This window comes from Haliotis rufescens, unplaced genomic scaffold (assembly GCF_023055435.1).
Source record: "Haliotis rufescens isolate VD_foot unplaced genomic scaffold, xgHalRufe1.0.p SCAF_2, whole genome shotgun sequence".
In the NCBI taxonomy this organism is placed as follows: Eukaryota; Metazoa; Mollusca; class Gastropoda; order Lepetellida; family Haliotidae; genus Haliotis; species Haliotis rufescens.
In genome coordinates this window covers 3,538,736-3,554,072 of record NW_025963890.1, presented here as the reverse complement: position 1 = coordinate 3,554,072, position 15,337 = coordinate 3,538,736, and the positions used below count along the sequence as shown (strand labels likewise).

Genomic DNA, 15,337 nt, shown 5'->3' with positions numbered 1-15,337 from the left:
TTTGAAAGAATGAAGTTACAGGGTTTATCATTGTTTACATCTTCCTGTTCGTTGGTACCATTTACCAATTGGTCTTGTTACTGATGATGATGACACCAGAAAGGTTAGGGTCAACGAATGTCAAGAACACAATTCCAGTTGCCGCATACCCGTCATGACCCTGGCCCTCCACGCTGCAGAATCATTTTCACCACATGCACTGAGCTTCCATTTTCATTTGTTTAAAGATGCATCAAACAATGGCCAGATGTTTTTTCGTTTTGATCAGATGAATCCTAGGTCAGTGATTGGACCCATCAGTGACTGATTCCCCAGCCTTATCACCTAACTGCCCGACGTACTATCTCCAACTTTTCCAAATTCAGTACCACTTTACAGAAAGGAAACGCTATGGAAAAATCGGGAATATGCTATGCCGGTTTGTCTGAATGCCAGTTTTACCTTTTAACATTAGCACATAGAAAGAATGACTTTCGCTCTGACAGGGAAGAGCCGCTGTGGGGTGAATACGGTACTTGATGACTTCGTGAAGGTCGGACGAGAGAACGATCATGGATAGAAGACCTAAACTAAGAGGATGGTTATCGTGAAATATTGTTAGTAAACAATCGGGGATTGACCAGACAAACCAGCATACGATGACAGTCAGCCAAGGCATCGAGTCTGATCACAAGATCCACTGAGTCGCCTCTTGACCATAGTTTGTAAAATTTGTGGATAGAACATTTAGACAGGTAGTAGGTATCCTCGTGCGTACTAACTGTGTCTCTCTCCTAGCTGATATGTTTCTCTTTGCAGACGAATCGTTAGTGTTTACTACTTGAGTTAAATCAAAGAAAGGACACTTCACCCAAACGTTCAGCCCCAGTTTTTAATATACAATTTTTTAGTGATCCATTCATATGATTTTCATGGCAATTCTACTTTCAATCTGTTTCCGCGGATATTCCAGACTGATTATTCTCTTGCAATGACGTTTCAAATTTCCACCAAGCATAGGCACCTGGGGAACTATTGTATAGGTGTATTGTATGATTCTTGACCAGCTTTGTAGCTGGAGCACGTCCTCCTAAAGGAAATCATGCGAGTCCTGACGATAATGCAGATATGATAGTTGCCGTGTTTCCTTGTGACGCCTGATACTAATATCATCCCATTTTAGATAAAATCAAACCTTATAGATCCGTAACGCTGTTACGTCCGTTGTCTGAATGACCAAAAAGTATCCACAAGACTGTTTGAATCCATTAATTTTGGACTTTGAACGAGTCTACTGTACAATTCCGACCATATAATAAGCTTGTGTTTATGAATCACTCTCATATAGTGATGATACCAGGAGTTCCCGAAAAGGTGAAGAATATTACTTTAGTTATTGTCTTGTGGTTTAGTGAATTACCGAATCTAAATGCTTTTTAGTATAAGATGACTGATATTTTCCTTGAAAACCAATCAACTTGGACATAACATAAAAGTTATATAATTAGAAAAGAATCACAGCCGCATGGAGATACATTGACACGAGCATTGATATAATATTATTAAAATTGAAAGAACGTCAAAAGAATTGTCACACTCTTCCTTATTAAGCTTAGTCAGCATTATCACATTTGTTGAATGCCATGTATCCGTTTCAGAAGAAAGTGGCCCTGGTCTCATATCGAGACTCATTTTGGAGGACGTGTGAGATAACACACTAGCATGCTTTGTGTTCTTCAAACAACGATACAGTACTTGTGTACTTTTATATATATATATATATATATATATATATATATATATATATATATATATATATATATAACAGTGATGTATAACTATCAACAACTACTCACTCCATTCACTTACGTAAAAAAAACACTTATATGTATGAGAAAGATACTTTATGGATATCGACGTCAATATTTTGAGGAACACAACGTTTCGGAGTATATACTTACTCCTTCATCAGGTGAATACATGTCTAAGAAGCAGAGAACATATATATGCACCTATGAAAAACAATAATTATCCCGGTCAATGGATCAGTGTGCACTCGAATCTCATTGTCAGCTACTGGAGATTAAACAACCAAAGCTGTCTGTGAGGCGCTACAATCTTAACAGTCACATTACCTTCTCACACGATTTCGAACAAAATCACTGGCTCAACTTCGCCTGATTTGCGATGTTCCTAGGACCATGTGCCACTACATATTCCCTTCGTGAGAATTTATACTTGGGCTACGTTCAATAGGATGGAATAATCTGGCGTGTAGTTACATGGAATAGTTTAAGGATGAAGTGGCACTTCTTAGATTTGTTTAACCGACCCTTGCAGGTATTTGTGATGGGTGCAACCGGTTGGACAGGGAACGCTCACTTTTTTCAGTTAGTTTCGTGACTATTTGATAGTGATTCATAAACACATGCTTATTATATAGTCGGAATTGTACAATGGACTCTCCGTTCGGCGCATATTTCTTTTGATTATGGAAAGGGTTTTGTCTCTCTTAATAAGGACTGAAAACCGACAAAAGCATGGTTATATTTTTCCTTCAGATTTTCCTTCGGTCGTTAACTTAGACATGTTTTCCTTTGCTCGCCATCGTGGACCAGCTAATTCCCATAATGTGCCTAGTATTTTAACGCTTTTTACTAGCCTTGATCATTACCCACCACGCTGCCAGAACTTGCCCTGACACGTCCCCCGAGTACCCCTAGGCCAGGTTTCAAAAGCCCAACCAAGCTTCCCTATGTCGTTGCGTTATGTTTAGCACAGAGGACGATGAGCTTCCCTCCGCCTCTGGTGGGTATGAAGGATAGAAGAACAGCTATGTTGCAATACCGCACTGTCCATGTAGGTCTAACATGATAGAGATAGATGGACGATCTAAACTATGGGAATGGTGATCGCTAAATATTGTTTGAAAATAACCGCGTCTGGACCAAGACAAACCAATGATTGATATTATGAGGAACGTCGCACGCCCTCATGGTACGATGGTACTCGGTCACCGAACCTTACCCTCCGACCGATTGAATCGCCTCTTGCAAGAAACTTAGGTTGCTAGAGAGCTATTGTGATACATATAGATCAGTGTATGATCTGTATTTGCTTAGCCTCGTTGACCAGTCAAGTAATTAGAGATGATTGGACAGATATATTATTCCTGGTCGCTGTTATGTGAGGTTATATCACTATTTAAGGTATTTATCGATATCAGGGTACTTGTATACTGAAAAGAACCGCATGTGAGTTTTTTCACTTTATCAGCAAAATTGATAAATCGAATTCTGGAGGGATTGTTTCAGTATTAGTTATTGAAATAAAGGCATCAACAATGCCAGTGGGAAGATTTCACAATGTAGTCCAACAAGCAATTTCAATGGCGTCTAATGACAGTTTCTTATTCGACAGTATCACCTTTGATAAATGCCAGATGTCTGTTTCAGAGGAAAGTGTCCGTGGTCCATTGTGAGACTTACATGACTTAAACTGGTAAAACAGTAATCCTTCATACAGCATGTAGACACCTAGTGAGCTTCGTAGCATAGTAAGACATGTTCTGTATTCACCCGTTAGTCCTCAGTATTTCCCAATCAAACATTCTCACATACGCCGAAGTATATTGAATAAGCTGGCATATGGTTACATTTTCCATGAAGTTGTATTGACATAAAATTCAACGTCAAACACACCATACCTTATCTAGGTATTTTGAAGCCCTTTACAGACCGGTTCGTGACTGTATTTAAGTTGCGTCATATCTAGTATGTACTGATACGGATTCAACCGACCCGTGGGCCCCTGACAGGATAATAATCGCAATTTGAAATATTAATATTTAATGCCAAGCAGAACTCTGAAAAGGTTTTGTAAACACAAGGGTGTTCCTTCATATGTTTTGTAAGCCTACACATGCTAGAAATCTTTGAATAAATATGCTAGCTATATGTATGATATGCAACGGGTTTGTCGTTCCTGACTTTATCTTTCATATTGAAACTATTTAAAAAAATCCCCAAATAAAACCAAAATAAGGGAGACAACTGTGGCAAGACATTACAATTATATTTAATTGATTTTGTCAATTTCTCTGTATCTATATGTACTAATTAATATCTTCATTGGGTGGTTTTACAGACTAAATCTTCATATATGGCACTGAATGTACCCATTGTGGGTTGATTTATGTTGGGGAGACACAACAGAAATTATCGACAATAGTCAGCCAGCATAGTTAAGGCATCAACAGAAATGTTTCCAATTGTGTCTACCAAAATTTCAATTCTGACAATCACTCCATCCTTTGCATCAAAGTCAGGATATTAGAGAAAGGTTACCACCCATCTAATAGCCTTCAATGCAGTTGACCTTATACACCGACCAGAGAAAATTATTGGTCAAAATGAAACAAAAATGTTGGCAGTCTTTCTAAACCGAACAGCCAACGTCAACGTGTTGAGTCTGTTTCGGGCACCCCAAAGACGTCGGTGCAAGCCATGGACGCAAAAAAAGCCGAATGCCAAATAATACCATTCATTTAGAAGATTTGTTGCCTCCCCTTCAGGAATCATTGGGACAAAGTAAGAACGAGACTATACTCTGTGTCACTGATAGAAATTAAACAACTCCAGCAACCTTTGCTGATGTGTGGGTCTACAAAGAGTAAGAACCCACAGTATCGACGAGTATAGTTCTTGATATCACGTTTGGTCAAACCAGAAACAGACTCCGCTCTGACAAAGACCGCATGTTCTTGAATTTGAAATCTGCATGGAATTTTGGCCTTGAATTAAAGTAACATTCTCAAAATTTCCCAAAATGTGCCACAATATTTCTGGAACCACCACCAATTACATTTTTCTATACGAACACCATTTCATTCAGGTTGTTCAATTATAGGAGAGTGTTGTAGAACGTGGACTTGGCAGCACACGATGTGAATTCCACTTCTTGTGACTACCAAGACTCATCATGCATCTGCCAACCTGCAGGTCATATGATCACAGGTGACTTCCCCATTATTGACAATAACATCCTTTCTCGGTTATTCAAATAAGGACAAAAACATCGTGAGCAGCCTTCTACCAATTGGAATCACAACGTTAAATTCATAATGGATGTTGTCGAAGCATGTACCAATAAATGGACAAAAAGAGACGAAGAACGTGTTGAGTGTCAATCAGAGTGGGTGCCTTGATGTTGTCATTGGTAGAATGCATAAACTGAAAACTAACCCATTCTGTCCCAGCCAGCTGTCATCCAAAGTCTGGCTGGCCAATATGAAAAGTTGGTAGTTGTTCCAACTGACAAGGCCTCAAATAGCATAACCATTATATGTAAGCATCACTAAATGTTTGATCAAAGAGCGTGATATAAGCGACACATAAAATAAGGCCACGTGGGAGTGAGTGAGTTGGGTTTAACGCCGCTTTGAACAGTATTCCAGTTATATCACGGCGTGTCAGCTTAATGTGGGAGGAAAGCCCGAAGTGATGCAGGTCTCAGACGTTTACCACTTCGGTTAAACCCACGAGCATGGGTATGTTGCTGACAAACCTAGAAACATAATCAGGGCGAACCGGGATTCGAACTCACAATCATAGGTTTCTGGCATGCCCAAGGGACGCAACTCTGCATCGCGAATCGCGACGCCAAAACCATGCATCCGTACTATCAATTTTTTTCTTGACTTTAAAACGTGAAGACATGTCCATTCCTCTTTTTTACTGGACTCCCAAAGCTCCACGAACATTCTTACAAAGAGAGAGATATATTACATATTTATCTTCACAGGTTCGGGTCAAATTGCCATCTGCCAAGTTTAATGAGAAAACAATAAGTGAAATGCTCAACTTCTCTATTGATAACGGTTTGGGGTAAGACATAGGCAAAAGGTAGGCATCCCCATAGACACCAATTGCACTTCTCTTCTTGCTGACCTGTTTCCTTATGCTTGGATTGGCAAAGTCAAAACAGGGTAAAGTATACTTCTGGTATATCGATGCTCTGATGTTCAATAACCATCAAATAGCCAGTTACCTTCCGCTGATTTATCCCCCTGCACTAGAAATAAAGGAGACCAGTGAGACAGCATATTTTTAGACCCAGAGTGATGAAACACTCTCCACAGGACTGTATGCCAAGAGGGATGACTTCAACTTTCCTATAGTTCCAATTTCCCTTGATTTCGAGAGCAATATTCCTGCAGTTCCGCCCCTTGGTGTCTGCATTTCACATTTTTAGCATGCTTGATTTTAAAGAGCGTCATACAACTCTTGCTCAGAAGTTGTTTGATCACGGTTACAGTATTCAAGGCATCAGTAAGTTTCATGGTAAAGTAGACATTTCTAAAATTGACGCATCAGTGACAAAAATGATGTTTGATGCAACTCCCTATTTTCTCATGTATACAATTGACTTGCCTTTGCATGTGTTTGTTACGAGTGACACCGGTGGAGCAGGATGGTATCATTACTATTTGATAATGATTCATAAACACATGCTCATTATATAGTCAGGATCGCACAATCGACTCTGCTTTATGCAGAGATTTGTTTTGGATATGGAAAGGGTTGTGTCGCTTTAATTACAATGAGTGATCTTGCTGACAGTTTGTCACCGTGTCGTTGATAGTTGCTCAAGCTATCAACCACTGGTTTGCAATGCCTCGATTATTTATAATACGCCGTGATGTATTTGTACTATTGCTGATCGTGGCGTAACGTTCACATACGCCAATGGACTCACACAGAATGGAAGTCAGTGACTTACACCAAATGCAAACCGAAAGACTGAAAGACTAAAGCTAAAACGTATCCACTTTACCTTATGCAACTAGAAACACACATATAGTGCACATGCTTCTGAATCACCCGGGGAGATAAAAAAAAAACCCTCATAGCTCGCTAGATCGGTTTACTTGGATATGCGCACTACCGCCATATTGTTTTGTATTACATTTCAACCACAGTTTTTACTTGGACACGCCATGAGAAGTGGCAGATCCAGGGGTTCATTTAAATGTTGGTTCGCAAAATACTGGAGCGATTCAATAAAACGGTATTTGGGTTTAGTAAATTGTGGTTCATTATGATGGTTATGTTATTTTCAAAAGGGGGTCAGTAGACAAACAGCATTGGCCGGGTCCTAAAGATAAACTCATCTTCTCCTCATCAATATCAATGAGTGGCACGGTCCATGATAGATGTGGGGGTGGCGCTGTAACAGTAACATATGTACACATGACTGCCGGCGGTACATACAGCACATGTACAAAAGAAAACTACGTGGCAAAGATGCCAAGCATCGTCAGAGCATGCGTGGCGTCCACTTTCCCCAAATTTGTCTCAGCGAATCTCAACCCATCTCTATCAACCAGTGAGACGTGCATACCCTTTCAGACAACCTGACAATCGGCTCTGCCTTGTTGCGTTATCAAAATCATGTGATGCAGAGGCAAGTTCACAGTACAAATGTGACATCATTGCCTAGCACACGGTGATCCAGGTGAGTAGGTGTTTTATTGAATCAGTACGAAACAGATGGCAGTAAATATGACAACAGGCTGTCCAGTATGTGTAAAATATGCGTATGTAAAGACATTTCTCAGTTAGAAGTAGCATTTCCTGAACAATAAGTGGGAGGTGTCACAGTGTGATAGTTACAGATCTATCAAAACAACATGTCGTACACGCCCCTAATTAGGTCTCAGATCAGTCACTTTAGTAATAATACTATTCTTGTGTAAAATACATAAACGTTTTGATATCGGAACTCCAACCACATGTGTGTCAACATGAAAAATAGTGATTAATTAGGGTTTTGATATCTGCGATGCAAAACAAGAAAATCTATGTTCATGCCTGATAAGAAATTACACAGACTGACTAGGTTGATTCGTAACCTTGACCTGTAGGCAGTCAAAATGTACAGATACTATCATGTATGTGTTATGTAGGGCGAGTAAGTAAACAATTGGATTCAAGGGCGATAAATGACGGACTTGGTGGCAAACGTGGGCATTCTGTACACTTTACGATGGATGCAGATAAAATTGGAAAATGATTGTAACTACTTGTTTGTATAGACCATTCCTCGCAGATGAGTGAATAAGGTTCGAGATTGGTAATGAGTACTATACATTTAATTTGACTCCACAGGGTCGAGGGAAAAGACAGGTCTTGCCTACCTGTTCATTGATATTCATCTCTATAAAACGACATTTTGACTCAGGACCGATTAAGCTTTCAGAACTATGATATTGCTTTTATCATGAAGATTAGTGTTGTACGGTAATTTATTGTTATTTTGAAATAATTTGTGAGTTAACAAGAAGTCCTGCTCCTTTGAACAGTATTTCAGTTAACTCACTGCCCCAAATGATCGGATAACGAGTGTCATCGTCTGAAACCATTCAGCCACCGTGACGGGCGGTCGGGAAGCCTAGTGGTTAAAGCGTTCGCTCTTCACGCCGAAGACCCGGGTTCGATTCCCGACATTGGTACATGTGAAGCCCATTTCTGGTGTCCCCCGCCGTGATATTGCTGGAATATTGCTAAAAGCCGGCGTAAAACCATACTCACTCTCACTCACTCAGCCACCGTGAGATATTTTCAAGATTTACGTTGATAAAGCTGTATTGGCATATATAATGTTGTCCGTCAATTACATCACTGTATACACATTCTTTTAACTTGTCACAAAATCTGCTATAGCTCGAGAAACGCTTCTCATATGGGTAACTTGATAAAATATGAATGATTATTTCGGAATAAACGTATTGTAATTCCTAAATTCCAAACGTCATCACCAAAAGAAAAGAGTCTCGATTATTCGCCGAAACGGATTTCATTGGTCACAAAACAGTGATAACAAATTTATGAATTCATGAAAATCAATGATGACACCAGGTGTTCGCGAAAATGGTAAATTTGTCCACATTACACATTCTACTTGCGGTATCGTATTCTATGAGCGTATTCTTGAGAAAAATAGGTCCACCGAAAACCCCATGCTTGTCGTAACAGCCGATTAGTGGGTGGTAATAATGGGCGATTTAATGATCGTGTTACATTGTACCGATGGTCGTTGCTCATGCTATCAACCACTGGTTTCCTGACCAAGAATGGAATGTTTACGGGTCTCCGTAATGGTGTTGGACTGTTGCTGACTGTTGCATGAAATAACGTACCCACACTCACTTCCTCAGTGGTTATACCCTCGCTACGACTGTTCATAATCCAATGAACTCGCACAAAGTGAAAGAATGGTTCTTCAATATTACCTAATGTACCCATACCATGGGGCGTGTATGACATGAATATGCAAGTGTTGACACATCTAAAGATTTACAGCCAAGTAGTTTAATTAAGAATTGACTTTCACTTTGTGTGACTTCATTGGAGTATGAACCTTCATAGAGTGAGGGCCAAACTGTATGAACGTCGGAGCTTGCAGCTGTATCGCGGAATAAAATAGTTCCTCAAAGAGAGAGTTGACATCTGACAGAACACATGCGTTCATTAGATGAGGAAGGTCTATTAAGAACTACCATAGTAAGACAGTCACAATGACAGCGCGTCGTAATACATTTACATCCAGTACAAGACGTCAAAATGGCCGACACGATAAATGTGACGGGAGAGATTTCGGAAGTTGTAAATGAACCTGTGGCGGTTACATGCTTTAGTCATCATGGATCGATTGGCCGATCATAGAGTGGTTAAAGATGTGTCAAATAGACACTAAGGTAAATACATAGATTGCTGGAGACTGTCACTGTTGACCTTGACACACATTGAGTCGATACAACGATAGTTGGGTGTGCATTTCTTCGTTTTCTTCACTAGGATGGATCGTAGCAAGGGTATTAGTGAACTATCTTGCAGTCAAACTGCACTGACGATTCTCAATGTATATTAAAACGCCGAGTTCCAGAATAAAGGGTCTAAAGGGACCCAATGGTTTTGTATGTATTCGTGGTTGGGAATTCCCATGGGTTTCCCCAGGAATGTGGAAGTAGTCCGTCAGTGTTTACGTCATTTCAAGAACACGGTCTCGTGAAAAACGTATGGACGTCAAATTGTGTCGTTCATACACTTATGAACATCAATTACGCGTTCAGGTGACCGACCTCTCGTCCAATTGAAAAACCGTTTATCGTGTAAACTTCAAAAGAAAAACATATTGAAAAGTACCATCAAAAGAAATGAGTTTGCCATGTCTAGACTTTGGGGTAAACCCTTCATGATCGTAAGAGGTAGTGGGGTAGCCTCGTGGTTAAAGCGTCCGCTCGTCGCGACGATACTACAGGCTTGTTTGATTCCCCACATTGGTACAGTGTGTGAAACTCATTTCTGGTGTCCACCGTCGTGATATTGTTGGAACATTTCTGAAAACGTAACTCACTCACTCATGATCGTAAACCTTAAGGAAGTTACGGGAACGGGGATACTCGTGTATAGTTGAAGACTGTCTTCGTGACTGTCCATGTCAAGAATGATTGTCATGGTTTGACCAGGTACCAATCAGGGACACTTTTCTGTGCACCATGGCCACTATGGATATAATCCCCCCTCTTGTCGTCCCAGCAGATAACAGTCAGAAACACCATGGACACTATGGGTATAATCCCCCCTCTTGTCGTCCCAGCAGAAAACAGTCAGAAACACCATGGCCACTATGGATATAATCCCCCCTCTTGTCGTCCCAGCAGATAACAGTCAGAAACACCATGGCCACTATGGATATAATCCCCCCTCTTGTCGTCCCAGCAGATAACAGTCAGAAACACCATGGACACTATGGATATAATCCCCCCTCTTGTCGTCCCAGCAGATAACAGTCAGAAACACCATGGCCACTATGGATATAATCCCCCCTCTTGTCGTCCCAGCAGATAACAGTCAGAAACACCATGGCCACTATGGATATAATCCCCCCTCTTGTCGTCCCAGCAGATAACAGTCAGAAACACCATGGCCACTATGGATATAATCCCCCCTCTTGTCGTCCCAGCAGATAACAGTCAGAAACACCATGGCCACTATGGATATAATCCCCCCTCTTGTCGTCCCAGCAGATAACAGTCAGAAACACCATGGACACTATGGATATAATCCCCCCTCTTGTCGTCCCAGCAGATAACAGTCAGAAACACCATGGCCACTATGGATATAATCCCCCCTCTTGTCGTCCCAGCAGATAACAGTCAGAAACACCATGGCCACTATGGATATAATCCCCCCTCTTGTCGTCCCAGCAGATAACAGTCAGAAACACCATTGCCACTATGGATATAATCCTCCCTCTTGTCGTCCCAGCAGATAACAGTCAGAAACACCATGGCCACTATGGATATAATCCTCCCTCTTGTCGTCCCAGCAGATAACAGTCAGAAACACCATGGCCACTATGGATATAATCCCCCCTCTTGTCGTCCCAGCAGAAAACAGTCAGAAACACCATGGCCACTATGGATATAATCCCCCCTCTTGTCGTCCCAGCAGATAACAGTCAGAAACACCATGGCCACTATGGATATAATCCCCCCTCTTGTCGTCCCAGCAGATAACAGTCAGAAACACCATGGCCACTATGGATATAATCCCCCCTCTTGTCGTTCCAGCAGATAACAGTCAGAAACACCATGGACACTGAAGAAATAAGGGGAGACAACTCCGGGTTTGTTAATAACTGGCAGGGTGGGAAGTCCTTGGCGGAGTGTAATCTTTACATGTTGACCTCTGAGGACTCCTATGACGTCAGCTTCCTGGTTGGGAAAGAAGAGAAGCTAGTCCGAGCTCACCGATATGTGCTGATGAGTCGGAGTTGTGTGTTCCACGCCATGCTGTGTGGCCCCCTGGCGGAGAAAGAAGACATCAAGGTACCTGACGTGGAGGAAGAAACATTCACTGAAATGTTAAGGTAAGGAATGGGTATTATCTTATTTGCTAATCTGCCTGATGTATATGACCATCTGGAATAACTTGCCAACTTAAATGACATACTGGCCGTTAAACAAACATGTAACAATAAGCAGCAAGTGAGTTACTTCAATATTCTTTACTCTTTATATTTAACACTATAACAGGCTCAGGATCTTGAAATTTTGGATTTTATTTGGAAGGGATGTGAATTTTAACATGAAGACATATTGTAAGTATAACATTAACCGACTGTTTAGAAGTGGAGCTATGACATGATTGATATCAAAATATGTATGTAAACGTTTGGCAATTCTGCGTTGTTAAGGTACATGCACAAACACGTAGCCTGAACAATAGTGAGTCTTTTTTTTGCACCGATTTGCAGGTACCTGTACACAGACACGTCATCGCTGACTGCTGAGAATGTGACAGGTGTGTTGTACCTGGCCAAGAAGTACGCCGTGGGGGTCCTGGAGCGTCTGTGTGTGACATACCTGGTATCCTCCCTGACAGCAGAGAACGCCTGTGTCATCCTGGAACAAGCCCACGTGTTTGATGAGGAGGAACTCTTTGACAGGGCTCTGAAGTTCATTGTACAGAATGGAGATGTCGCTGGCTTTACCGGTCTTTGTGGTTCGTGTTTTCATAGAGTTGTAAGTGCAGAGGAATTTATAGCAACAGATGATACAGCTTTCAGTGCTGCCCTCTCGTGGGCTGAGGCAGAATGTAAACGTCAAGGAAGGGAGATCACTCCGGAAAACAAACGTCTTGTCCTTGGGGATACAGTGTATGAAGTTGACTTTACCTTAATGGACATGAAATTGTTTGCTAAAACAGTTGTACCGTCTGGGATATTATCGGGCGATGAATGTACCAAGTTGTTGTGTTACCTCATCTCACCTGATACTGATGTGGCGCCATTCAAAATGAAGTCAAAACTTAACATGGGGGTGGCTCTGTATGCAGACCGAATTCACACAGGACACTGTCAGGAGGATTCCAGCATCATTTTCTCGTGCAGCGAGGACATTCGTCTGACTGGTCTCTGGGCATTTGGTAATGCCAGCTGCACATACAACATTTCTCTGTATGAAGAACAGCAGACAAATGCCAGTGACGGAGGTTTTACTTCTGTTAAGAGGTGGGTTCCAAGAGAAGTATCAACTGTGTTAGAGAGAAGTATTTCCAATGAAGTCCAACTGCAACTGCGAAAGCAATTCTCTCTATACAATGATTTCAGATATAAAATTGAAATGACAAGAACGTCAATTAAAAATGGATGGTCAGGTTCTTCTGTATTCAACAACATCTCACTTGGTAAATGTCAGATATCAGTTGCAGAACAAAGTGGACCTGGTCTCATCTCGAGACTCATGTTGGAAGAAATGTGAGATGTGTGATGAAGCGGTTCCGGATGTCTTCTATGGGCGTGGTCACACGTGGTCCACTTCTAGGCCTGCCAGTTGTCTGACCTTTCTGCCGTTAACGTCGCATCAACCTGGTCATATAAACACGGGTACATCCTAATGTACTTGCCATGCGGCCATGTGTGGCCTCCTGGGCCATACCAACGGATCCTGTGAAGATCCGCGATAGAATAGGTCTTCAGCAACCCATGCTTAACGTAAAAGGCGACTATGCTTGTCGTAAGAGGCGACTAACGGGATCGGGTGGTCAGGCTCGATGACTTGGTTGATGCATGTCATCGTATCCTAATTGCGTGGATCGATGCTTATGATATCAATCACTGGACAAACCATACCATATCTGTGGATTGCTGTTAAACGAAGCATATCTTTTGTGTGCTTTGGTTTACTGTGTTCGTTACGACGTTTTCTGAAAATGCACGTGTTCATTACAATTAACACTTTCGGAAAACTTTATTTCATCGAATGCAATTGGTTGTACTTGTGCAACATTTTTCACCACGATTTCTATTCTATGTGTTACTTTATGAAGTAATTTGACTAATTGCTACTTGGTGTGCTTTCTTTTGAACGACAGTTTACATACAACTCTATATAATATGTATACCTGTTGTATCTCTACAATGTGTAGATAAACTTTAATTGCTTTCCATATCTCTAGAATGTATTAGTCTATGTAGAATATTTCTCTTCTATATTGATTGCTATTTCAGAAATTATGATTGGTGTCAACCTATAATGTGTTTGGATACGTTTCTTTTCATCACACTGCTTCAGTGGATAATATTTTCGTTCAGCATTAATTGTGAAAAACTACCTAAGCTAGAATACACCATGTCTTCTCTTTATGTGATTTTATTTATTATTTTGTGTACAGCTTCCTGTACCTTTGTAACTCAAATGATCTCCTTTCGGAAGATGATGATGTCTGAGTGGTCAGGGTCAAAGAATGTGAAGACAACTGTACATCCTAACACATACCCATCTTGACCAGGCATCTCTAGGCTGGATCTCACTGACCAAGGTGTCATTCAGCCAAGCATTCCCCTATGCCGTGGAACTGAGGCGCTCTGTGAGAACCCACACGAAAGTCTTGCCAAGTGCAGAGACATATGGTAACATATACGGGTTATATGAATATGCTTGTCGTAAGAGGCGACTAACGGTATCGGATGGTGAGGCTCGCTGACTTGGTTGAAGCATGTCATCGATCCCAATTGCGTCGATTGATGCTTGTGATGTGAATCACTGGTGTGTCTGGTCCAGACTCGATTATTTACAGACCGCCGTCACATAGCTGGAATAATGCAAACAAAATAAGTAGGTTGGTTGGTTAGTTGGTTGTTTAACGCCGACAAGCAGAGTAACTTTTTGCGGCAAGCATGGGTTGCTGAAGACCTATTCTACCCCGAAATCTTCAAGGGTCAGATAAGTAGGTGGCCTATCGTAGATATGTAAAGTGTACTATTATCAGTAGAGATTACTATCCCCCCTTTCAAAAAACTACTGGTTTAAGTTGTTAATTATACGAATTTAATAAGTTATATTTACTAATCTGCTTCTCATAACTGCAATAACATATTTACTGAGCTTGTAGTAAGTTGTACAATACTTTAATAATGCTCGTTTCTTGGTCATTCTGTGCTCCCTGTTGACAGCTGCTGAATGCAAATTGCATCAAAAAAACAAGTTAGTAACACATGACATTACAGGTGAAGATAACATATAATGATTTGCAGCGGCATTTCAAGACGAGAACCAGTCGGATCCAATGTTTAATGATTGGCATGGTCAGTTAAACCCCTAGGATCGGAGCGCGAGTGGTCTAGCCTGTTTAAACCATGGCTAACAATCATTCAAAGCACCATAGCACCTAAAATGTTTAAACAGCATTGTTTTGAAAAGATCATTACTGTCATAAAGCGCACGTGTGTAACCTAGTAGATAAAACAAATTGTAATTTGCATGTGGTACCTTCAGAATGAGGAATTGGAA

The 15,337-nt window shown here is 41.0% G+C and overlaps 1 protein-coding gene across 2 annotated transcripts; it reads left to right on the top strand.

The window, feature by feature from the left end:
* Positions 1 to 7,442: 7,442 nt before the first annotated feature.
* Positions 7,443 to 14,602, top strand: LOC124114533 (BTB/POZ domain-containing protein 6-like). 2 transcript variants are annotated; one of them, XM_046475161.2, is made up of 3 exons: positions 7,443 to 7,494; positions 11,618 to 11,913; positions 12,301 to 14,602. In XM_046475161.2, exons 2-3 carry the CDS (start codon positions 11,636 to 11,638, stop codon positions 13,304 to 13,306), a joined length of 1,284 nt encoding a protein of 427 aa, XP_046331117.1. In that variant the 5' UTR covers positions 7,443 to 7,494; positions 11,618 to 11,635; the 3' UTR covers positions 13,307 to 14,602. The 2 variants fall into 2 exon arrangements, with proteins under 2 accessions (XP_046331117.1, XP_048255467.1); XM_048399510.1 differs by lacking the exon at positions 7,443 to 7,494 and having other exon boundaries at positions 11,615 to 11,913.
* Positions 14,603 to 15,337: the final 735 nt, after the last annotated feature.

What these genes read in the sequence shown, in the direction of transcription:
- LOC124114533 (XM_046475161.2), top strand. Translation starts at nt 11,636, where the DNA reads ATGGACACTGAAGAAATAAGGGGAGACAACTCCGGGTTTGTTAATAAC. An exon ending in ACATTCACTGAAATGTTAAG is followed by an intron (nt 11,914 to 12,300) that starts GTAAGGAATGGG and finishes ACCGATTTGCAG; the next exon opens with GTACCTGTACACAGACACGT.